At 60.7% G+C, this 23,716-nt stretch overlaps 1 protein-coding gene across 7 annotated transcripts in view; it reads right to left on the bottom strand.

Moving 5' to 3' along the window:
• TBX1 (T-box transcription factor 1) overlaps positions 1-4,482 on the bottom strand; it is an 11,485-nt gene extending 7,003 nt beyond the window's left edge. Inside the window, exons 1-2 of one of the 7 annotated variants that reach the window (XM_059409074.1) lie at positions 4,044-4,482; positions 1,003-1,122 (exon numbers count right to left, since the gene is read on the bottom strand). In XM_059409074.1, the coding sequence (XP_059265057.1) occupies positions 1,003-1,036 (34 nt within the window). In that variant the 5' untranslated portion in view covers positions 1,037-1,122; positions 4,044-4,482. The other 6 variants (XM_059409076.1, XM_059409075.1, XM_059409070.1 and 3 more) reach the window with 6 other exon arrangements.
• Between the last annotated feature and the right edge of the window lie 19,234 nt (positions 4,483-23,716).

Genomic DNA, 23,716 nt, shown 5'->3' with positions numbered 1-23,716 from the left:
CCCCCTCCCCGGCCCCCAGCCCGCCCGCCGCGGCTCGCTTGGCCCGGGCCCCCCGACCGCCCGGACCGGCTCCCCAGAGCGCCGGGCCGTCCGCCGCCCCTCGCTCTGCCGCCCTCCCGCGTTGCATTTCTCCTTTCTCTCTCCAGGCTCTTTTTCCAATTTGTTATTTCTTTACCTTTGTCTTCCTCGATGAAAATTTCCCTCCTAATCCTCTTTCCTTCTTCTACTATCTCTTTCGTTTCTCTTTATTTCTGTTTTATTTTTTGCCTCTTTCTTTCTCCAGTTCTGCCCTTCTCCTTTCTTTCCACTTCATTTTTCATCACTTCGTCTTTCTTTCCAGTCAGCCTTTTGCCTCTTATTTCTGTAGGTCTTTTCCTGTTATTCAGGGGTTTTTTCCTCTTTTTTTTTTCTTAACAAAATAAAAACTGGAGATTTTCTCAAGCTTTCCCCCCTCTTTTATGACTTTATTTTCTACCTTAAATTTCCCTTCACTTTCTTCTTTTTCGTTCTCACTCTGTTTCTTTTTCACCTTTCTCACTTTTCCGACCTTCCTTTGGAGTTTTCTCTCTTCTCAATTTCTTCTCCTCCCGCTGTCCTCACCACTTTCTCTCTCTCGTTTTCCCCCGTTCCCAGACTCTATGACATTCTCCTCTCCGGCCACCTTTCCTCTGCCTCTCGCAGCTTGCGGCCCCTGCTGCCACCTTTCTCCCGTCCTCCTCTCCTGTCCCTCTTGTCTTCCACTAAGTCCTATTCTGGGCCTGAGTCTCCTGCTTGTGGGGCTCTACAGCTGGGACCCCAGGCTGGAGGGTGCACAGGCTTTGGGCAGGATGCCTGCCCTTCTTCTCTGCTCCAGAGTTGCTGGAAGTCTGGAGCCCCCTCTGCCAGGGCTCCCTCCACCTACTCTGTGTTCGGGCCCTGCCAACACTCTTTGCTTTGGCCCCACGGCAGCAGTGGCAGGGGGTCTGGCGGGCGGGTCCCTACAGACACAGCGGGGCGGCTCACCTTCCATATCTCTGGTGACGGTGCTGAAGTGCATCCCGGCCGGGGATCCCAACAGCCGGCGAAGCTTCGCCTGGTCGGAGGACCGGGGGCCCAGGCGAACGGTGCGCTCTGCGGCCTCTGCTGCAACCAGAGAGGCGATGCTGAACGCGCTGGCCCGGGGAGACAGCGGGCTCCGCGCGTCCATAGGCGCCCGGGCGGCCTGGCCGGCGCCGCCTCCGACTGCGTGCACCCAGGCGCACCGAGGCCGGCCCAGCCCACGGGACCCGGGGGCGGGGGCCTGCGGTGCCACTCACAGCCTCCGGCCCTGGGCCCAGGGGATTATGGCGTCACGGCCCCCCACTCCGGGATGGTGGCAGTGGAGGGGCCCAGATGGGTGGAGCGCCCTGGGAGCCTGGGGCCCTTCTGTTTTTCAAGCTCCCTGCCCCTGGCCTCTGCTCCCAGGGACCGCCGTGACCAGCGCCCTTCAAACAACCCACTGTTCCCACCGATGCCAGTGCTCCCTCTGTCCGGCGAAGCCACTGTCGAGTTCCACAGCCCCTGAGTGGAAGCAGCTACACGGGGAGCGCCCAGCCTCAGCCAGTGTCAGGGAGACACGGATGGATCACCGTGGGGCCGCCTGGTTTCAGCCATGCTCCTGCCCTCCGCCCCTCCCGCCTCCTCCTCCCTGGTTGCCCCTGCACCTGGGTGGGGAGAGGGCAGTTCGGGCTCCCAGCACTGGCCACGGGCGGACAACCCCAGAGCTGTGGCGTCGTCCGTCCCTCAGCGCGGCGGAACAGGACCCAGCCCAGCGAACGCCCCCCCCAACCCCCTTCAGCCGGCTCACTGTTGTGGTTGGGGACCCCGAGCAGAGGGACGCCGCCCAGGCCGCGCAGCCCGGGAGCCCGAGTGTCACGCGCACCCGCGCGCGCACCACCCGCCTCTGGCCAGGACGCTTATACATCCGGAGGGTGGGCAGTGCCCGCTCCTCCGACCTCCCCGCGCACCGGCCGGGCGCAGGGAGGGCCGGGGGCGGGGCCTGCACCGGCCAAGGGAGCCGAGGACACGTCGGAGGACTTCAGGCCACTGGGTCCGGGTTATATGCTGAACCCTGCCACCTACCCTGCCCACCTGGAAAGGCCCTGCTGGCTTGGTGTCCAGCCAGGCCCAGCAGAGTGAGGCAAGGCCCACCCTAAGGCCTCAAGGCTTCTAGGCCCAGGCATTCAGGACACTAAGGGCCTAATTGGCCTGCGTCTTCCCTCACCTACTGCCCCTGAGGCCTTTGCTGACGAGTTCAAGGCATCCACGGCTTCGTAGCCCAGAGTGTCCCCAGCAAAGCATTAAGTCTCTCAGCCTCCCAGGAGCCTCTCTGGCCCTTCACTGAGGCTCTGGCAGTCCGGGGGCCTCTGTTTCTAAAGCTTCTCAGCCTGCAACCATGTTGTAGGCCTTTGCACCTCCCTTGCCTAGGATGGGGGTGGGAGGCAGGGGCCCTCTTCCAGGGCTTTTATAATGCCCAAGCCTCGGACCCCAGGCTGGAGAGGGTGCTGGGTAGAAGTGGGGAAGGCTCAGGAACCCAGGACTGGGGAGTACGCTCCAGTAGGAAGGGACTGGCCTCTGGGCCTGAGGACCAGGAAAGAGCATGAGGCAGTGAGTGCCACGCGTGCGGGAGCATGTGGGTATATGACTGGGGTGTGGTATGTGTGACTTCCTGTGCCATGAGTTCCCCTACCTGCCTCCTTGGTTGCGGCTGTAGTTGTGGAGTGTGGAAGGAAAGGGAAGCTGTTGCCAGAGCGTACCTTCAGCCCTGAGTGGCTATTTGGGGGCTGTGACAGTGACACTGACCTATGGGACCTATGGGTAGGGCCGGAGGGGAGTGAGATGTGGAACCAGCAGGGCTTAAAGTCCCTCTTCCTCTTCCCGGAGAAGGGCAGCCCACTGCCTTCACGACCCCAGGAAAAGCTGTGGGAGGGGAAAGCCCAGCTGGGAGGGGACATCAGTGTGGCCAGGTCGTGGCAGTGTCCCACGAGACGTGCCCACTGCTGGCAGTTAACACCCAGAAAGGCACACGGGGCAGTGTCACCAGGAGTACCTCATGCTGGCAGTCCAAGCCCAAAGAGGCCATGGGTAGCGCTGGCTGAGTGTGCGGGCCCATGTGTGTGTGTGTGTGTGTGTGTGTGTGTGTGTGTGTGTGTAGGGGCGTCTGGGAGGTGCTCCTGTGTGTGGTTGTGCATTATCTGGGATGCAAGCTGCCCCAGCATGGGGGATGCTAGTGATTGTGTCCTGTGCACCCGGGAAGCCTCCCGTGTGTATCTGGGCACATACCTAAGGGCAATGGCCAGATGTGGAGTGGAAGGGGTGACACCAATACTGAGAAGGGAGAAGTGAAAGTGAAAAGCCCTGGGGCTTCCTGGCTGGGCCTCGAGGGCACCGTCCTGAGGCCCTTGGCCCTCCCGGACTGAGGTGGTGGAGGCTAGCGCATGATCCCCCCAACCCCTCATTAACCCCTTCATGCCGGAACTGGAACCGGCCGGGCCGGGCTGGGAGGGTGAGAGTGCAGGAGCAGATGACTCTGTGGGGTGGGCAAACCCTGGTCAAGGAAAAGGGCGCCGGGAAGAGGTGAGGGGTCTCACCCGGGCCGCTCCGTCGTCGCGTGGTCGACCCCTTTCCACCCGCGACGGATACTCACCCGCGCGACTGCAGAACCCCCGACCCCGCTGCTCAGTGCCCGGACCCTCCTGGAGCCCTCAACTTGGAGGGGACCGAAGCGCTCGAAGCGCCAGGCCTCCCGAGCCTCCAGCCCGCGGCGGAGTCGCTGCCTCCCCCGCCCACCCCGGCTGCGCCTCTCGGAACCACCCTCCGTCCCTCCTGGGGCGCGCACCGCCCTCTCTCGCGCTGCGCTCCACCGCCCCGCAACCCGCCCGCGCGCTCGCCGCCGCCCCGGCTCCGGCCCCCGCCCCGGCCCCGGCAGCCCGGAGGAGCGCGCCGGCCCGCCGGCCCGCGCTCCGCACACCCGGTCCCGCACGCGCACGCCGCGCCGCCGCCCGCGGGAAGCCTTTCTCCCTCACCTGGCCGGCCACGGTTCCCTTCCGCCTCGCTCCCCCTGCCGGCCGCGCCTCCATGACCGCGAGGTAAGAGGCCTGGCGGGGCGCCGGCCTGCGCGGGACCGGGAGGGCCGAAGGTCCGGCCGTCGGGAGCAGCCCGGGGTCCGCCTTCTCGGGGGCGCCGTCCTCACCTCTGCCTGGGGAGCAAAGAAAAGACCAGAGCCGCATTTTGAGGCCCGGCTGGCTGCGAAGTCAGGGTTACTATGAGACCATTTTACAGGCCCTAAAACCGAGGCTGGCCGTTGCTGGGGCGCTGGTAGGTACGGGGTGGTGACCAGAAGTCCGGCTGAGGACGGGAGAGGGGAGGAGGCTGACCCCGCGGCGTTTCCTCGGCACCGGGACAGCTGCAGTCTTTGCTTCCCTCTAGGCCCTGCACGGGGTCCCACGTGGGCGCTCGGCTGCGCCCCAGCGCTACCCTGGAAGGCTCAGCCCCCCACCCCCCACCCCCAGCAACTTTGGAGTTTTGCCTGAAGCAAGCCCTGTGTCGGAGGTTTTCTCCCCAGTGTGAAGGAGGTGGCCCCCTGGAGAGTCTTGACTAGCGGGCTGCCCGCCTGGCTCCGCCTCTGGAGAGTGCACGTGTCTCCCCCAGGGGAGCTGTCACCACTGGCACCTTAACTCTCTTTTGGCAGGACCCCACTTCTCACCCTGTGTCCATTGGTAAAGGCACACCTAAAGCGCTGGGAAGGCTGCTTCTAATTCCCTCCAAGGTCTCTGCGCTGGGAAGGCTGCTTCTAATTCCCTCCAAGGTCTCTGCTCCTAGCCCTGGATGGACCTGCGCACCCTTGTGCCCCTCTGGCCCACGCAAAGCCCTCAATGCGTGCGCTCAGCTGCTCCTGAAGACTAGGGGCACGACACGACGGTCCCCAGCGTGGGTCTCCCGCTCTCAGGGAGCAAATGCATATGCAGAAGGATCCAGGCAGGAACCCACAGGATGTGGGTGCAGGGAGCCCTGGAGACCCCCCTCCTCCTGGAAACAGAGTTTGGATCAGGGCAGAACCAGGCTGCGCTGCCCAGGGCACAGACAGAGAAGAGCCGGCTTTACCTGATCCCATTACGTTTCGGGATGGATCCGCTGGGAATTGCCTCAAGTGTCCGCTTAGAGTTGGCCTCAGGGGTCTCAAAGAAAAGTCCTGCCCCAGGAGCATCCTGTACCCTGCCTTTCTGCCTCAGTCGGCGCCTCCACCCCAGGATGAGCCTTGAGCCTTCAGAGGAGCCAAGTCTCCACAGGGAAACAGCGAGAGTGAGAAGGAGGCGAGGTTCGCTGGAGCCCCAGGGAGGCGGACGCTGGAGCCCCGGGGGAGGCGGGCACACTGGGTGGCTCTGTCCTCCCTTCCCAGCCCTGTCCTCATCTTGACACTTGGGGCATGCCTCATCATTTCTCCATTCAGCGAAAATGCTTTGGCCCCAACGCTGCCAACTTAGCTTTCAAGGTGGCGCTGGTGTGGCTAGGTAGGGACCCCAAGCTCTGAAGGCAGATGGATGGGGCTGCCATGCCCACACTGAGCAGTAGCTGGGCTGTGGCCTCCTTACCCTCGGTCTCCAGCCACGAGCAGGGAGAACTTCCAGCTTCCTGCAGTGGGGAATCAGGCTTAGTCTTCAGTAACACCCTCCACCCCCCACCCCCCCCACCCCCCCGCCAGGAGCCCAGGCTGTGCAGTCAGCAGGCGCCCTGCATGGGGTACTGCTTGCCTGAGCACCATCAGATCACATGTCTTGGGTTTACAGACCCTCCAGGTGCTGGGGTGGCATGGGGTGGGGGTGGGGGGTGGGGGGCGTGTTCAGGGGCTATGTTGCAGTCGGGGGCTGGGGCCAGAATGGGGGGCAAGCACACATCTGATCGCTGGTGACACTGCCTTGCAAGGTTGGAGGAGGGGAATCCCTCTCTCCAGCTTGAGGACTCCATGTGTGCAGAAAGCAGTGGCTCCGTTGACCTCTAAGGGCTCCCTGGCCCTCCCTTCCTCATGCCCGTCCCCCTACGGAAGCAGAAGCCCCTGTGAACCCACTTCTAGGTTTCCTCCTTGATGTTGAGTTTATTTGTTTATTTATTTATTTGACAGAGATCACAAGTAGGCAGAGAGGCAGGCAGAGAGAGAGAGAGAGGAAGAAGCAGGCTCCCTGCTGAGCAGAGAGCCCTATGTGAGCTTAATCCCAGGACCCTAGGATCATGACCCGAGAGGCTTTAACCCACTGAGCCACCAAGGCACCCCTGGTGTTGGGCTCTAACCTAAACTTGGTGCACTGGGATGTGTATCTGCCCAGCCAGATGGCAGGCAGAAGGCCTGCCTGGGGCCCCCAGGTCCACAGTAGGGTTCACACCAGGGGGACTGAGGACTCTGAAGGGATACCAAAGGTCCAGGAGTTAGAAACAGCTTGGTGTGTGCACTCTGGTGGCTCAGAGAGGGCATGGGTGGGCTGAATTGAAGGACGGCTGGAGAAGGGGCTGGGCCTCTCACCCCTCCTGTGACATCCCTAGGATTCTTTTTGGACCCCAGTGTCACCTGCCTCCTGGTCCGAGAGCAGGGCTTGCTACCTCTCTGGAGGGTTGGGGCCTGGACCCTGGGGCCTAGTGACTGCGGGATGAGCAAATAAGGAAATTGAGAGTCCATGGGTAGATGCCAGAGGGGACAGCAGTAGTGGGGAGAAGAGAAGACAGGACAGGGAGACACATGGGCCATATGTAGCTGGGTCACAGTCTCCCCTCTGCCCCGGGCCCAGCTGCACCCCTCCACTGGGGGAGCTGTCTTCTAGGGGGACAGGATGGAGAGATAAGGAGAGGGATGACCAGCCGGATGGGGCTGTCAGCTAGGCCTGGGTGATGGCAGCCACCCCCCGCCCCCCCTCCGGCCCAAGCACCATGGCCTCCTGCAGTCTGGAAGTTCCCACAACTCCAGAACAAACAAACAAACAGCCGATGCATAGCCAAGCCCTGCACCCCTCTCCAATTTCTGGGCCTGTTGATTTAGCTGCCCACTTGGTGGGCGGACCCAGCCACATGGGGAGCCGGCTGTCCATCTGTCTGTCCATCTACCGGTCATGCTAGCCTCTCCAGCCCAGGTGCTGTCAGGCAGAGGTGGGGCTCAGAAACCCAGGTGACAGAGACAGGTGTGCCACTGACAGGACTGAAAAGACCAGCCCCACCAGCACCCCCAGCGTGGCCTCTCTGATCAGGAGAGGACTGACACTTTCCAGGGAAAGGGGCACGTACCCAGAGTTCCTGGGGTGTATTGGCTGAAGGTGAATGGCCAGAAAACTGAGAGCTGCTAAGGTGCCTCTGGTTAGCGGGGAACCCTGGTGGGGAGCACAGCACTCCCTTCTCAGGCACTGACATGACCTTGACATCACCGCACCCCCACACTCATGAGCATATGCGCACACACACGAACACACCCACAGGGGTACACACATGCACATTGTACACACAGGAACGTGGACACACATACACGTGCACACACTGGACATGCACACATACCTGTGAGTATGGACGTGCATGCACATGTGAGCAGGGGCACACCCATGCATGCACTTCAAACACACAGACACTGATAGGGACTAAAATGCCCACACCAGTTGGTACAGAACACACGCACAGGTGTGCACGTGTGCGCAGGGGAGTCCTTCACAGGCAGCCACCCTGGTGAGTCTTTGGCATCCCCGATGCTCATTTCACTAACTCAAGGGAAGCTGAGTTTTCCTTGACTTGGATGAGGTCCTGGGGAGCTGCAGTTACCACACGATGAAGGAAGAAGGAAATGCAGGTTCCTGAAAACACTTGGATGATGCCCAGGGTCAGGGAGGTTGGACGGCTAGGTTGATGTCCTGGGCCTCAGGGACAGAAGACTCTCCCAACGGAGAGTAGGGATCCTTCTGGGTGGAGTCACCTGGGAGGATTGTCTCCACACTCAGGCCCCAGGCCTGAATCGGGCTTGGAGTCCAACATGAGCCCGTGGAGGCCCCAAAAAGAAAGAAACCAGGGATGGTGACGGAGGCAATGAAGAATGTCCTCGAAGCCAGTTAATGTCAGCACCCATGTTAATAGGTGCTTGTGAGGGCCTGCTCCCTTGTAGCGTTTGGATCTATTATGTCTCCCCTTACAGATGCTTTGGACATGTACAATAGTTGCATATATCTAACTTATAATTTTTGCTAAGTGTTAAATTAGCAGCTAAATTCAAGCTGTCCACATAATCGCTGTGATGACAAAGCGGGACTCCTGGGAGAAGCTCTGTGTTAAAATCTGGTCCAAGGGCAGGGGAGAATTGGTTCTGCACCTGGGCTCCTCTTCATGTACTCTGCTCCCTGGCTCAGCCCCCAGGGCTGCTGCATTGTCCCCAGTGGCCCAGGGCCATTCCCAGGTGCCTGGCAGCCAGACCCTTTGCACCCACTGCCCTAAGCAGTCCCACCCTGGTTCTGTCTGCCCGCCAACCTGGCTGAAGGCAGGAGGCCTGTGGACTGTACAGCTGGAGCAGGTGGCACGTGCGTTGCTGTCACACAGGGTTAGTGTGAGGACACTGAGGCCTGACGGGCAAGGCTGTAGAATGGGAGCTTCTCTTACCAAGGACTGGCACCCCAACGGGTAGATGGGAGACTAAGGCCCCCCAGAGATCTGGGGAGGCAGCCAGACCTCCATGGTATGCCAATCCCCAGTACCTCTTCCAGCCCTGCCCAGTCTCCTGCTTTTCTAGAGAAGGCTGTGTGCATTGCAGGGAAATTGCTGGGGAAAAAGCCGGGGGTAACATCTTGGAGAACTGATTCCTTTAGGGAAGGGCTCTCTGTCCTCTCGGCCCTTCAGGGCAAGTGGGGAAACAGGGGTGGCTCAGTCATCATGAGCTGGGGCCAGGTGTGACCCTTGCTCTGTGGTGTTCCATGTCTGGGGTACAACCTTGGCCTCTCCAAACTTCAGTGTTCCTGTCTGAGAAATGGGGAGAAATCTCCAAGGCCCCATGTCAGCTCTAGAACACGGCTCCTCTGCTGGCGTCCTCATTGAAGCTGTCCTGGTCTCCTTGGGCCACCCCCCACCCCAGTCTCAACTAGTCCCCCAGGACTGGGTAGGGCAGCTCTTGCTTCTGTGATTCTCTGGGGCTGCCAGGCCTGGCTTGGAAGTCAGTGGCCCCGTGGGGTGTGGTCCTTGCTGTATCCCCGAGAAGCCCAGTTATACTCTGCCCAGCTTCTACACCTGGCCCAGGGGCCTAGACTCAGCCTCAGTTTCCCCATGTTCATGAGCACGGCTCCACCCCACCCCAGCCAGACAAATCCCTTCCCTCCTCCAAGACTCCACTGAACCAGGTTGGAATTTCTCAAAAGCAAACAAACAGGCGAGCTCAGAGTTGCGGTTTTCAGAGTCAGATTCCGCCCCGTCTGTCTGAGCCAGCATCAAGCACGGCCAGCCGCCCCCTGGCAGGCCGGACGGGGCCCACAGCTGAGCCCCCCAGGTCGCTGGCTGTTGGACCAGAGTTGGGGCACCAGGCTCAGAGTGGATCCGAAGCACTGGGCTGCCCCATTTCCCTCCTGAGAACCAGCAAGCATGGCAGGGGGCTGCAGACTGCACCGAACAGAAAGGACACCTGGCCTGGTGGGGACATGGCTGGAGGTGAACAGGAATCTGCTGTGGGGACAGCGACAGCGGCTGGGGGATGGTGCCCCGCTGATGTCAGGCAGAGCTGTTGGAGCAGGGCTAGTGAGGACTGGAAGGGTTGGGGGCTCCGAGGATCCAGGCACTGGGGGGTTGACCCTAAGCGGCCGGCAGAGGGGGTGGTGGCATGGAGGCTCAGACAGCAGGGCCATGGTGGCTGTGTGGGAACGCGGGGGTGGGGAGGCAGGCCAAGGGCGGGAAGGCACCTCAAGGGGCCGAAGGGGCTAGGAGGGAGGGCTGGGGTGAGGGGAGGGGCGGAGGGGGCTCTCGCCAGGTGGTCTTAATCTCCTCAGTGAAATAGGAGTCCTGGGGGTGGGCGGGGGAGGTGGGAGCCTGAGACAGCTGCGGGGAGGGGACAGCCTGACAGCCCTGAGGCCCCCCAGACTGGGAGCCCCTGCCTGCCAGACCCACTCCCTGAGTCAGTCCTGGGATGGGTCCCTGGGCCGAGACTTGGAGCTGGTTCTTCTACCCCCCACACCGGCCTCTTTTGCCTTCATGGCCCAGAGGGTCTGGCCTGTGTCTGAGCTGTGTGTAGAGGGTGGCCTGGCCTTTGCTGCTGTCTAAACAGCCTTCAGTGACTGGGCGGGGCAGGGGCTGGGTCACTTTTACCTCTATTGAAGCCCCCCAACTTGAATCCCCACTAGCCCACTAAACTATCAAAGGCCCTGAGGTAACACCCATGGGGGGCAGGGGAAGGAAGTAGGGGCCCCTGGCCAGGCCTGAACCCTCAATTTCCCCTGGCCAGCCCTCCACAGTGACCAGGACAGAAGGCAGGGTCAGGTCCCACAAGGGACGTGCCACAGGCAGGGAAACTGAGGCTGGGAGGAGGGTGGAATTGGTCTTGGCCACTAGGCGTGGGGAACAGGAGGGCGTGGGCAGTGTGGAGGCGCCGGTTGCCCCATTCTGCTAAGTGGGTGCTTGGCACCAGCTGTGATGGGCGGACAGACAGACAGATGCGAGCTTTCACTGATGTCCCAAGCCAACCCAGCCCCTCCTTCCAGGGCATTTGCCAGGACGTAATGCACCCAGGCCGCCCCATGCTGGGCGGGGTATGGGCGGCGCCAAGCTGTCTCAGGCCTCCCTGGGAAGGGCCAGGCCCCGGGGCAGATGCAAGTGTTTGAGGTGCCCACCAGAGAAACGGAGGTGGCCCTCCCACAAGGGCGATGTGAAGCGGGAGCCCCTGGAGCTTCCCAGGCCTGGCTTTCCTCCCCATTCTACGGCAGGCTCCTCACTGAATTGCCTGGATCCTGGCTCCCGTCTGGGTGCCTCACCATGTGTCCCCTCCTTCTTGGTTCTGTGCTACGGTTCTGCCCCCAGTGACAATTAAACCCATCTTAGGACTGTACCCCTTTGCACCTGCTGGGCCCTGCACTCTTGGGGAGGCGGGTAGGGGAGCTCTTACTTCAGAGCATTTGTCAAAAGTGTCCCTGTTCCCTTCCAGGCCAGGAACTGGGGGGCCAAGAAAGGAATCAAGAGAATAAGCTGGCCCACCTGTGGATAGCAGCAATAAGCAGCAAGGCAGACCCAGTCTGTTTTGGTGGGTGACCTCAAGTGTTGCCAGTAGAAGATGGCACATGAATGGGGGCTAAGCAACCCCTGATGAGCTGAACCAGGGCTGAGGCCTGGGGAGTCAGTCTGCACTGGTGGGGGAAAGGTGGACAGGTCCCTGAGCTTTCCTCTCCCCAGGGCCCCTTCAGTGTAGCACCCAGAGAGTTCCCTGACAGGGTCTCAGATGTCGCTGTGCCCCCGAGCACCTCCCATCGTCCCCGACAAGATGACTGTTCATCACTTTATTTATTTATTTTTAAAGATTTTATTTATTTATTTGACAGAGAGAGCGAGAGATCACAAGTAGGCAGAGAGGTAGGCAGGGTGGGGGAGGGGGAGCAGGCTCCCCGCTAAGCAGAGAGCCTGATGCGGAGCTCGATCCCAGGACCCTGGGATCATGACCTGAGCCAAAGGCAGAGGCTTAACCCACTGGGCCACCCAGGCGCCCCCGTTCATCACTTTAGAGGAAACTTTTACAGATTCTTTCCTACATCAGGGGAGAGCACCTTTCAGCCTGGGAAGGTGGAATGGGGTGATACCCTGTAAATGTCTGCAGGGCTGTCCTTGGGCAAAGGAAGCAGCCCAGGTCTTAGGAAAGAAAGTTCTGGAAGGAAGTTTGTTGCTCCCAGATGAGGAGCGGTGACATTTTGCAGAGTATCTGGGAGGCAAGCAAAGGAGGTGGTCATTGGGAAGAGAGGAGGACAGTTGGGGTGGCACAGGCCGCAGGGGGACAGGGGACACAGAGCCCCGGGACTGAAGGACATTTTCCTGACTCCAGCTTTGGGCTTCTGGCCTTGCTTCCTGGGACACTCTGTAAATCTGTTCTCTGCACATCATCTGCTCTGGGAGCAGGGGCTGATGACCTGTGGCTTTGGAGCTCACTTTCCTTGTCCACAGGCCCAGTGGGAGCCAGGGACCCTCCTTCCTAGCCCAGCACTGGGGCAGTGAGGACTAACCACATTATGGATCGGGGGCTAAGGGCAGAGGTCCGAGGCTGAAGGACATCTCCCAGATCTGCCCATGGGGGCCTTAGGGGTTATTGTTGTGAGAAGCAGTCATCGACTGGTGGGTGCCTAGTGTTGTGTCAGCAAATTATACCTGTTGTGTCCACACTTCACAGGGTAGCAGTGGTCATGGTATAGGTGCCGAGGACACTGCTCTAGGGTCTGGACACTGGCCCCTTGGTCTAACATGTCACCGCCTCCATTCTACATGTGCTGTATTTCTTGTGTGACCCCAAGTGTCCCTGGTTCTGATCTTGAAGCTGGACATGTCCAAAGAGGTGCTCACCTCCTGACAGCACCCCCCCGCTCACACCCCACCAGTTGGTCTACTGTCTGGACCTTGTCCCAGAGCAGCTCATTGCAGCCTTACGACAGCCAGCATCAAGCATCTTGGATTTCTGAAAAAGGGACCCCCCACCTGGTGGCAGATGACACCTGAGCTCACCCCACCCAGTGGCAAGGGGCAGGGGTGAATGACCTGACTGGAGACAGCTGCTGTGGAAATAGTCAGAAAACCCCAATGTCACTTGCCCTGGTTCCAGAGGGGAGACTGAGGCACAGAGCAAAGCAAGGCCTCTGGCATCCGTGAGGGGTCTCATCCAGCCAGGGGTTCTGCCACAATCCATCCCGGCCCTGCCCCTGGTGCCCTGTACACCTCTGCTGTCCACCCGCCCGCCCAGGCAGAAAATGGCCATTTCCTCCGGCCCCTGCCCCAGGGAGCGACACGGAGCTGGCAAAACAAACAGGCCGTTCCTCCTGTGGCCGCCGGCTGGTGATGGATGGCCAGAGGGGCTGGCCTCGCTGATGGACGACCGCCCATCATGTGTGGGCTGGAGGCGGGGGCCCAGAGAAGCTTTGGCCAGCCACAGGCACAGAAACATGTTCATGAGCCGTGATGCTGGCTTCACTCTACCTGGAGACATTCCCCAATCCAGAGACCCAGGTGGACCAAGACCCGGCCATACCATTTCCCTTAGCCTCAGTCTCCCTAATGGCGTGTGTGTGGGGGGGATCGTAGTCTAGGCCCCCGTCATGGGTAGGGTTTGAGCCAACATACCCGAGGGAGAGGTTCTCCATAGCACCTCTGAGGCTCCCACCTGTCTCGTAAAGTTCTAGCATCCCTTCCTCGCCCTGTACTCTAGACCCAGCCAGGCTGGAATCCTTTGAAGCCTTTATCAGCACTTTTATGTGTCTGTTTGGGCTCACAGGGCCTACGCAGCCTGGGACCCCCACCAGCAGAGTCCACCTAAGCAGGTTGTGGAGGGCATGGCACCTGGCTGAGATTGGGTCCCTGAGCTCAAGGCAGTGTCAAGCAGGCGCACTGGGCGTGTCTCGGGTATGAACGAAGGCTGGGCAGTGGGACCCCAATTCTCGGAGCTCAGACAAGGCTGGATCCCCTGCACTGACCCTCTGGCTGGAGGGGGCATAGGCCTGGGCTGAGGTGGGCCCCACTGGGTGCCCCTGAGTCCTCCATCACCCAGTGATGGCAACTCCCACCAGGCAGGGCTGGATGCTCTGATGATGCTGATGGCCCCACGGAGGCCACAGCGGACAAGCCCAGAGCATTGGAAGGCTTCGAGAACTTCCGGCCCTGACCATCGGCCACCTGCAGGGCCCGAGGGATACCCAGCTACCCAGCCTGAGACCGGCAGCAGCACAGGCCACCCAGCTGGTGACCGGCTGGAGAGGAAGGGGCAGCTGTGGCCAGGCCTCTGACCCACCCCCCCCGAACTGCCCAGCCCCACCGGGAGCACGTCTGGCCAAGAGGAAGCTTCTGAGACCCCCACTTCCTGAACCTCAGAGCAGGCTGGGCTGGGGCCGCCCACTTCCCTCCAGAGCCCCCAGCCCGGCCCTCGGCAACTCCAACTCAGTCCTATAGCTCCACGCCCCTCAGCTCTGTGTCTTCCGGGGCGGAGGGCAGAGGGGGCGGCAAGACTGGCCCTGATCTGGGGTCAGCAGGGGCAGGAAGTCATGTTGAGTGGGGTATGAAGACCTGGTGGGTGAGGGGCCTGGGCAGAGGGGGAGGGCTGCCCAAGGAGGGACCTTGCCTGGAGATAAGGCTGCCCAGAGAGCAGGGTGATGATTTCTTCCCAAGGGCCCTTCGGGGGCAGGCTAGCCCACTGCTTCAACCTTGTGGGTGTCAGTTGGGTCCATGTCTGCCATGGCCAGGGTAATGCCCTGATTCAGCCATCAGCTTCTAGAGCCGGACTGGTTACGGCTGAGGTCATGGTCCCCCACTGAAATGAATGGTGGGAGCAGCAGGTGATGTCAGAGCTGGAGTGTTTGAAGGAAGTCCTATGGGCAATGAACTGGGGTTCTAGGGGGAAGCCCTTGGGCCCTCCACTCTGGTGGGTTTGGATTGTGCCTGTGGGGCTGGACCAGGCAGAGATGTCTTGGTCCCTCCATACTGCTGGGGGCAGGAAGTCTGGGTCTGGCGTGGGCTGGCAGACTTGGGGGCAGGACCAAGGCCCAGGCAGGGCAGGAAGTGGCCCTGGACTCCAGCAGGGATGGGGTGGCCTCTGAGAGGCCATTTCCTCCCTGGGAACATCCTGCCCAGGCAGCAGCAGGGAAGAGGGCTCCAGTCCGGGAGGGCAGGAAGGGACTGGGGCTCAGTGTCCCCTAAGGCAGGGCCCTGGGAGGTCCCAGGAGGGAATGACCTCATGGATGTCTGAGCCTCAGGAGCTAAAAGGCCGGTTAGGGCTCTCCCTAACCCCTGACTTGGAGCTCCTGAGCTCCCACCTTGGGTGAGTTCCTGGAGTTTCCAGTAGCCAACTTATTTTGCCGCGGCCAGGTGCTCAGACTCCCGCCCAGTCTCAGCTTCCCATGTGAGCCCTGACCAGAACCTGTGCCTCCCAGCCTATGTACAGCTATGAACAGAGGGCCGGGAGCCCAGGGAAAGGCCCCATAGGCAGCAACCTGTGCCTCAGAGCTCAACTCAAGCCATCGGGCTGGGCCTGGGCAGACAGCCCAGGCCCAGCTGCCCCTGCTCCAGGCCCAGGGAGGGGGTCAGCAGCCCAGCAGCAACCCCCTTACCCGCCCCCCCCCCCCCCCCCCCCATCATGTCCTAAATATAACCAGAGCAGGCGCCCGGCCGGGAATAGAGACCTCTGTCAGCCCCCAGCAGGTGCCAGTGGGAGGAAGGTCAGTGTGATTGGCAGGGGTGCTGGCCGGGCAGGCAGCCAGATGTGGGTCATGTGAATGTCCAGTGGCAAGGCCCAAGGGTGGGCCGGTGTGTCCTCACAGGACAGCTGGGTGCCCCGCCTGCCCCGTTTAGGGTAACCCTGGACCTGGCCCTTGCCTGCGCTCCACTTCTGAGGCTGCTGCCACGTCCCCAGAAAGGGCAGGGATGCCCAGCCCTGGCCATGTCCTGAACCCTCAGTACCGTCCCACGCTGCCACTCTGGCCACCACAGCCTGAGCCCTCGACCTCTGCAGCCCCATACGGTGACCAATCATCCAACTGACTATGTGGGTGTCCCTGAGCAGATGCTCAGAATGCTGCCGGCACTGCTCAACATCCCTCCGTCCCTCACCCCTACAGAGTTCTGCTGTCCCTTCCACGCTTAGGCCTCTTTCTGCCCTGGGGGCTCATCATTGGCACTACCCCCAAACCTCAACTCTAGGCTGTTTGGAGCTGACCACCAGCCTGGCTGATGGGGCTAGTCTCCAGGTCCTCCAGAGTCTCCCCACTACCCACAGACCTCACCTCCTGTCACCACCATCAAGCTGCTCCCCCGAACCTGACAGTCAGGTGAGGCCCTCCCGAGCCCCACATCACTGGGGTCAGGGCTCGGAAGAAGGCAGGTGGGGCCCATCTGCCCTCCCAGCTCCCTCAGGCAGCATCCTGGGCTCCAGGCCAGGTCTCTCCCTGGCCTGTCTCCTGAGCCCAGTGCTGCATCCCCCTCTGCTGGGCAAGTCCTGGACGCCCTTGGACATGGCTCTTGCCAGCCAACTTGCTCTGCTCTTCACTTAAAGCCTTCTCCTTCACTCCTTCCTGTTGAGAGGAGACTGTCTAGCTAAGAATCTCTAAGTATACTAAAAAGGCCAAACAGCCCAAAACTCTAGTTTTCTACCAGAGTCATCCCAGTTACTTAAATACAACAGTGTCTCCCCTCTTGACTAAAGTCAGGGGCAAGGGGAAGTGGGGCAGGAGTGGCGGGTGCTGGGGTAGGGAGGCCTGTCCGAGGCACCACAGGGATCCAGTGGTCTGGCCTGACCCTCGGAAGTGACATGGAAGGGCAGGGCTGGTCAAGAACCCAGCTGCCCCTGGACCCCACTGGGGTGTTTGTTGATGGAATAAACGAGTATATGTCCAGTGCCCAGCACTGCGCTGGCCACATGACGCCGCCATTGCGAGGTCAGAATTCTGGAACCTGGGGCTCTAGGAGGGAGTCTGGGGTCCAGAGACTCTTGTCTGAAAAGGACCTAGGGGAACTGGCCATACCCTCCATCCCATAATCCCCCTCCATAGCCCCCTGGCTACAGTCTTCTGGCCCTCCTCATGCACCCTAGAGCTCCACAAGCAGCCCACTGCACCCAGGACAGTGAGCTTTGCAATTCTCGCTTTGCAGGTTTTTGAGGAGAAAGCCTACGCCAGGGAAAGTGCGCGGGTTGGGGGTTGCAGTGCGGAGGGTGCACAGGGGGCGCTGACCCATATGGGAGGGGTTGGGTCGGGATGCTGGAGGGGGCAGACTAGGGAAGCTGGGTTCTGGTGCCAGCTGGAGAGTGTGGACTGCAATCTGCAGCCCCTGTCCCCCACCCCTCCTGGCCTGACTCTCAGGCTCCCAGAAAGGCGAGTCTCAGCCCCACGGCCCTGCTGTACTGGACATGGGGGCGGCTGCAATGTGGGCTTGTTTGTTCTTCATCTAGTTTTTCTGGTTTGGAACCTGGATGCCCCGGCAGGGCTAGGGGCCTGGGAATGGGTGGGGGTGGGGAGTGCAGAGAGGAGCAGGGGGCCCTGGCAGAGGTGCAGCTGAGTGAAGGGATCAGGCCTGAGTGCAAGGCCATCCCTCGACCCACCTTGCTGTCACTTTGCTGTCCTTACCTGCTCTCATCCGCAGACAGGTGGCTGAGCTCCGCTCTGAGCTGTGGGGTTACCCACATGGGCTTCCAGGAGGAGGTCTGTCATGAACCCATCTGCCTTCAGCCTCTGGCCTGGCTGCAAGCTAAGGAGCGGACCCACAGTGCAGCCCCAATGAGGCTTTTGCAGTCAGAGGGTCAGGGGTGGGAGAAGGTTCCCACTGACAACCTAGCTTTGGTTCTTGGCCCCCTCAGCCTTCCTTGGAGAGACCTGAGTAATGCATTCTGTGTGTGGGGACAGTGGGGACAGGGGACAGTGGGCAGTGGCTCGAGGCCCCGGAGTGTGGAGGGGCCTCTTAGGGAAGGCAAGTCCCACCCCCAGGACACCTACCTGACTTCAGTTTAAATCCAGGCTCCTTGGCTTCCTGCAAGGCGGGCCCTAGGCCTCTCTGTACCTCTGGAGAGGACTGATGGGGGTCTTCCTCCTTTCTCCTGCCTCCTGGCTCCCCGTGGCTCATGGGGGGCCTCTAACCCCTTCCTCTAACCCCAGCAGCCCCAAATGCCTGGGATGCCCTATCTTCTTCCCAATTCAAGTCTGTCCACCTGCTCTTCTCCCAGATCAATGTGGAGAAACTGAGGCCCAAGGAATGGAAGGAAGGGCTGAGAGGCAGCACTATTGAGTGGTGTGGCCAGAACTCTAATGGGGGGTGATGGTGGCAGTGGTGGTCAGGTGCTGGCCGGGACCCCCAGAGTCAGAGCCTTCTGGGAAGCCTGGCTTCCTGGAAGGGGCTGCTCTATGAGCTTCAGCCCCCAGTGGGCACAGCTCCCCAGTCCCCAAGCCTGGCAGGGCCATCATTAGTCAGGTGTCTTCTCGCAGACAGCAGGGACCTGGAGAGAGCAGCTGGCCAGACAAGGGAACTATGGAGAGCATCTGCGTCCCACTGTGGGCACCATTCTCAGACACTCCCAGCAGCTGCCCTTCCTCTGGGCAGCCCACCCTGATCTCTCTCTGATCATTCAGTCAGGTTACGCATGGCTCATCACCCACTAGACACTCACCATCTCCAGTTTGGAGTTGGGGAAATGGAAGTATGGTGACCTAGGATGTCTGTCCTCAGAGCATGAATCCAGGCCTAGCAATGAGGGTGGCCTATCCAGTGAGGTGAGGGGTAGGGGCAAGACTGGGACTGCCAGGGGCACCTGGGTGGCTCAGTGGGTTGAAGCCTCTGCCTTTGGCTTAGGTCATGGTCCCAGGGGCCTTGGATTGAGCCCCCGCATCAAGCTCTCTTCTCAGCAGGGAGCCTGCTTCCCTTCCTGTCTCTCTGCCTGCCTCTCTGTCTCCTTGTGATCTCTGTCTGTCAAATAAATAAATAAATAGTCTTTAAAAGAAAAAAAATAAAATAAAATAAAAAGACTGGGACAGCCAAAGAGGGGGACTAGTGGGCTCCCAGTGGGGCATGAGGCACAGATTTTCCACCAGGAGAGGGAAGATGGGGCTGGGAGTATGTGTGCCATTCGGGGCTTAGGGTTCAAACGCCCGTGGGTTCTGAGGGTGCATAGGAGTTCACCAGGGCAGAAGGGCAAGTGTGAGAAGTAGAGTCTAATGAGGCCCACCAAGGCCCTGTGGGGAAACTGGGACTCAGGGTGAGCAAGCAGCCCCCAGGCCCTCGAGGCAGGACCTGGGGATTTACTCAGGTCTATCCTGTATACCCAGCCGGCCAGAACTCTGTCTCTCCTGTGGGCAGAGATTAAAGGGCTTCAGGGGCTGGGACAGACTCGGGGGAAGGAGTCTATACAGCAGGGCTGGTTGGAGGCTTTCCTTCTGACCCTGGACATGCTGTCCCCTCCCTGGGACTCAGTTTCCCCATCTGTAAAATGGTGACTATGAACCCCGGGGAGGCTCGTGGCTCTGAATTGGCTTGCTGGCTCAGGGATGGGGGTGTGGCCAAGCCCTCCCAACTGAGACCAGATCAGGCACTCAGCCGCAGGTGCTTTGAGGGCTGGGGGCCCCTCTGGCTGGGGTTGGTATGATGGCCTACCCTGAAGAAATCATCAGAACAACTGTCCCCTTGCTCCCCCACATTCCCAGTCAGGTCTGGGCTGGCCCAGCCCCCAAACATTTCTTAGAGATTAGGCCCTAATCCTTGTCAGCCCCCAGGGGGACCCCAGCCTCCATTTGCTGTCACTCACCCACCCAGCCCCTCTACCCATAGTGCTCCAGGCCTCAGGGCCCTGGGAAGCTTCCAGAAGGAAGATGGCTCTGCTGAATCCCCAGGTGGGGCCTGGAGCCTGGCCCTCCTTGCCAGGGCCAGCTCTACTCAGCCCAAGGCATGCTTCTGGCCTCTCTGTGGTTCAGGTCTGGTGAGGAGTCTCTTCTGATGTCGAAATGAAGAAACTCTGTCCTGTTGCTTTTTTAAGCCAGTTCCAAGGCACAAATCCCCGCTCTCCCTCCCACACCACAGGCAGGCATTGCCAATCCATCCCAGATATCCTGCTCTGTGCTCAGGTTTCTGGCAGCACTGAGCTCCAGGTGGCTCTGCCCCAGGGGGTCTAAAGTAGTGGATCAGCTAGCCTAGCCCTGCTGGTGGCAGGGAAGGGCCATTTGGTGGTCTTCCTGGGGCTCCCAGACCAGGGAAAGCCGGCCCTGGAGGAGTTCAGGGCTTCCTACCGGCTTCACATGGTGCTGGAGACCCAAGAGAGAGGGACTAGCAGAGCGGGGAGCTGATACCGGGCCCCCCACCCTTTGCACTGAAGTCGCCCTGGCTCTGACCCCTCATGGGAGTTCCCACCTCATCACCACCCCCCATCCCCAGAAACCTGGGTCCAGGGAGGGGTGGGTGGTTTTATGGGTAAGAGTAGGGGGGCTGGCCCTGCCCCCACAAGGCCTGGGCGGGCACCTTGACACAGCTCAGGCTCCAGAAACATTTGCTTTAAGTCTTAAAATATCAGGTTCCTGCTTCACAAGGCTTCCCTGGGGGCCACCAGGCAGGCGGGAGGGATTTCAGGAGTAAGAAGATTCCCCCACTGGCCCCCACCCCATAGCTGCTCCGCCCGCCCCTTGGCCTCAGCTGAAGCCAGCCTTAGTGTTTGGTGGCTGCCAGCTGGGGCCCTCCTCTCCTGCTCTAGGGGAACCCCCAGTTGGCCACCTCAAACCCCACCTCTTCAGAGCCCCCAACCCACCCCAGGGGTCTGTGGACCCAGCAACTTGTCTTCCCCTGGAGCTCCAACTTGCTTCAGTGGACCCCTTGGTGCTTTCTGCCAAGGACAGTTCAGATGGGGAAACTGAGGCCCAGGGGAAGCAAGGCTTCCTTAAAGCCACAAATGAGCCTCTCACTCATGGCAGCGGGGCTATGCACCCCACCCTTGTGTCCAGCCCTGTGGCAGAGGCAGGATTGCTAGAGAGAAGTCTTTTATTTTTTTTTTTTAAGTAATTTCTACACCAAGTGTGGGGCTCAAACTCACAACCCTCTGATTGAGAGTTGCATGTTCTACGGGTCCCCCAGGGGAGGTCTTGAAGAGGTGATGACACCACCTGGGTGCTGGGCCCAGCATTCAAGGTGGCTTCCCAGGGTCAGAAGTGGACCCTTTGTGTGGGGTCTTGAAGGGTGGGTAGTTTTCTGATGATGCTGGTGGGCAGTTTCCCTGGACTTACAGGCCAGCTTTAGAAGAAGGACCAGCCTGGGGAGCACAGGCTGGTGGCAGATCCATGGTGTCCATAGAACCGATGGCTCTGAGAGCACGGGCCCTGAAAGGCTTCCAGCATAGGCCCAGGTACTTGATTAGGTGAGGGTGCGATGGGGACCTGGGCAAGCCTGGTGCTCAGAGGGTCTGGGACCTGTTGCTTGTGGGGACAGAAGAGTCCTCCTGGACGGCCAGTTCTGCCACTCAGCACGAAGGTAGGGCCCTCCCACCTCTGCTACCCCTGGGACCACCGTCCAGAGGAAGGCATAGCCTCCATAGCCCGCCCACCCCCTCCCAGGCAGACCACCAGCCTTGGCCCGGGGGGACCAGCCTAGCACAGAGCGGGAATTGGAGCCAGGCAGCAACAGCTGGCCCCACTCGAGCATCCCCAAGGGGCCACCGCCTTTTTCCCAGGCCCCCATCTCAGCCTGTTCCCAGGCTGCACCCCACCCCCCCAAAACCACACTGCTAGGGACATGGTTGGGCGAGGCTGTGAAGGGACCACCGGCTGGGAAATCTCCTATTCCCTGGCTACTGGGATGCAGGGCCTCACCAGCAGGCTGTGGGGACGCCCAGCATGGCCCCTACCCCATGGGACCCCTGCCTCATTCTACTGCTTATGTTCATGGGCTCAGTTTCCCTGCAGGAATACACACACTTCAGATGATGGGAAGACTCCAGGGGGACCTCACCAGCCACAGGGGACCATGGGGGTGGGCAGCGAGACCCCCCCACCTCCCACCAGCTCTCGAAGCAGATGCACAGATCTCTGTAGGTGCCAAAAGACACCGTTTTGGTGGCTGCCGTCCTTTTTGGTAGCATGAGTAGGATGAGCGTCTACTTGCTTCCCTGGAAGTTCCAGGGGGTCTCAAGAGAGCTCTGGGTGGGGCCCACAGACCTTGGGTCTCTGTCCTCACCCCTCCCCTCCCATGCATACCCTGGGGTGCCGATCTTCATCAGTGGCTGAGGCCCTGATTGCCTGTGCACCAGCCATACCTTTCAGAGAATTCCAGACACACTGGGCATCCCCTCTCAGAGGGGTCCCCGCTGCACTGTTAGTCGGCTGCTGCTGAGTATCTGACCACCCGGCCCCCCTATCTGTTCACAGGGCCTCCCACACCTTGGCTGGGGCAAGTGTCCGATTTTGCAGGTGGGGGAAACTGAGGTCCCAAAAGGCTGTGAGGCTCAGCTCACAGAGGTGGAGTTGTCCTGAAGATTGTCAACTGTGACTGCCAAGTGACACGGTGAGGTGTTGGAGGGACTGGAGGCAGAGTCGTGGGGGGGGGGTGGGGGGGGGATGGGGACCAGGGACAGATCCCCCATGTCCACAGTGTCCTGCTTCATGGCTGGGGCCACAAGAGGGCAGGGGCCAGAGCAGCTTCCCCAAAACCCTGAGGAACTCGGTGTTGTGTCCCTGAAGGGTGGAGAGTTACAGCCAGGAGGATTAGTAGGTCGTTGGCACCCCTGAAACCCAAGCTGGCTGCTGGTTCTGGGAATGGGCGTCTGACCCCTCTGCGGCCTCTGGGATCCCGGAGAAAATCCTCGAGGCCGAGTTAATACCAAGACCAATTTTTATTTCAACAAAGTTAATTCTCAACAATGTGACACTGAGGGAGAGGGATTTTCCTGCTACAGGGGAAGGGGGGGCTGGGGTCCTGACATGGCGCCGCCCCTCTTCTCCCCCAGCTGTCCCCACCACATGGGCAGGGACTGAGCTGCCCTGAGGATGACGTTCTGGGACAGAGCAGTTCAGACTGCCCCTTTTCGGGGGGATCCCGCCACTTTCCCCTCTTCTTCCTCAGGCCCGCAGACTCTCTGGGTCTGGAATGCCGGCCCCATCTCTCTCTGCCCTCCCAGGCCCTTGAGGTGAGTGAGGGGACTTCCAAGCCCACTGTGTCCCTTATCTTCTTGAGGAGAGTGCGGTCTGTCTGCGACCTGGGCAGACAGGGCTCTGGAAGGTCCACTGAGTAACACATGGGTCTGGGTCCCTTGGGTCACACCCTTGGGTCACCCCATTGAACGGCCACATGTCCTCCCACTTCCAAGGGCGCAGCTGGCCCAGACTCGGACCTGGACCAGGACATCCACTGGGAGAGCTAGAGGAGAGAACAGGGGCTCTGGCGGCAGAGGGTGTTCCCCTCAGCAGCCCATCCGCCCACCCCAGAATCCCTGAGCGGAGAAGGTGGGAGGGGCTGGGAACCAGGGCGCTGGGACTCGACCCCACTGCCTCCCAGCCAGGCCTGGGGCTGGACCCGGAAGCTGCTCTCCGACCAGATAATCGATGGTCTGGGGGCTATAGCGGCTGCGGAAAGGTTGGGAGCCTTGTCAGAAATTGCTTCTGACGATGACCACATGCGCTGCCCGAAGGGACAGGCTCGGCCAGGCCCCACCCCGCTGCCCTGCCTTCCCTCCGCAGCGGCCACTCCATCACTCTCGCCCCAGGCACAGTGGCCACTACTCCCCTTCTATGGAGGGGAAGCGGGCCTGCCTGGGCCATGACCTCTACAGAGACCCCAGCCAGCAGAAGTGCTTGTAGACCCCCAGGTGCTCTAGGGGAGCCCCAAGTGGACACAGCTACCGGAGGCCTGTGATGGTGGGGGGGAGACACTCACTGGGGGGCAGAGGGACCAGTGCGGGCCATGGTCAGACATCCGCTGGGGCAGCCCAGGGCTGTCCACATGAGCCCCCCAGCTTTACTCTGAGGGTGCTACCCCGGTAGGGGCCCAAGGGCACCCTACGACAGGCCAAAGTCAAACC

Source organism: Mustela nigripes, chromosome 8 (assembly GCF_022355385.1).
Source record: "Mustela nigripes isolate SB6536 chromosome 8, MUSNIG.SB6536, whole genome shotgun sequence".
In the NCBI taxonomy this organism is placed as follows: Eukaryota; Metazoa; Chordata; class Mammalia; order Carnivora; family Mustelidae; genus Mustela; species Mustela nigripes.
The sequence above is the reverse complement of the archived record's forward strand: the minus strand, read 5'-3'. Positions and strand labels throughout refer to the sequence as shown.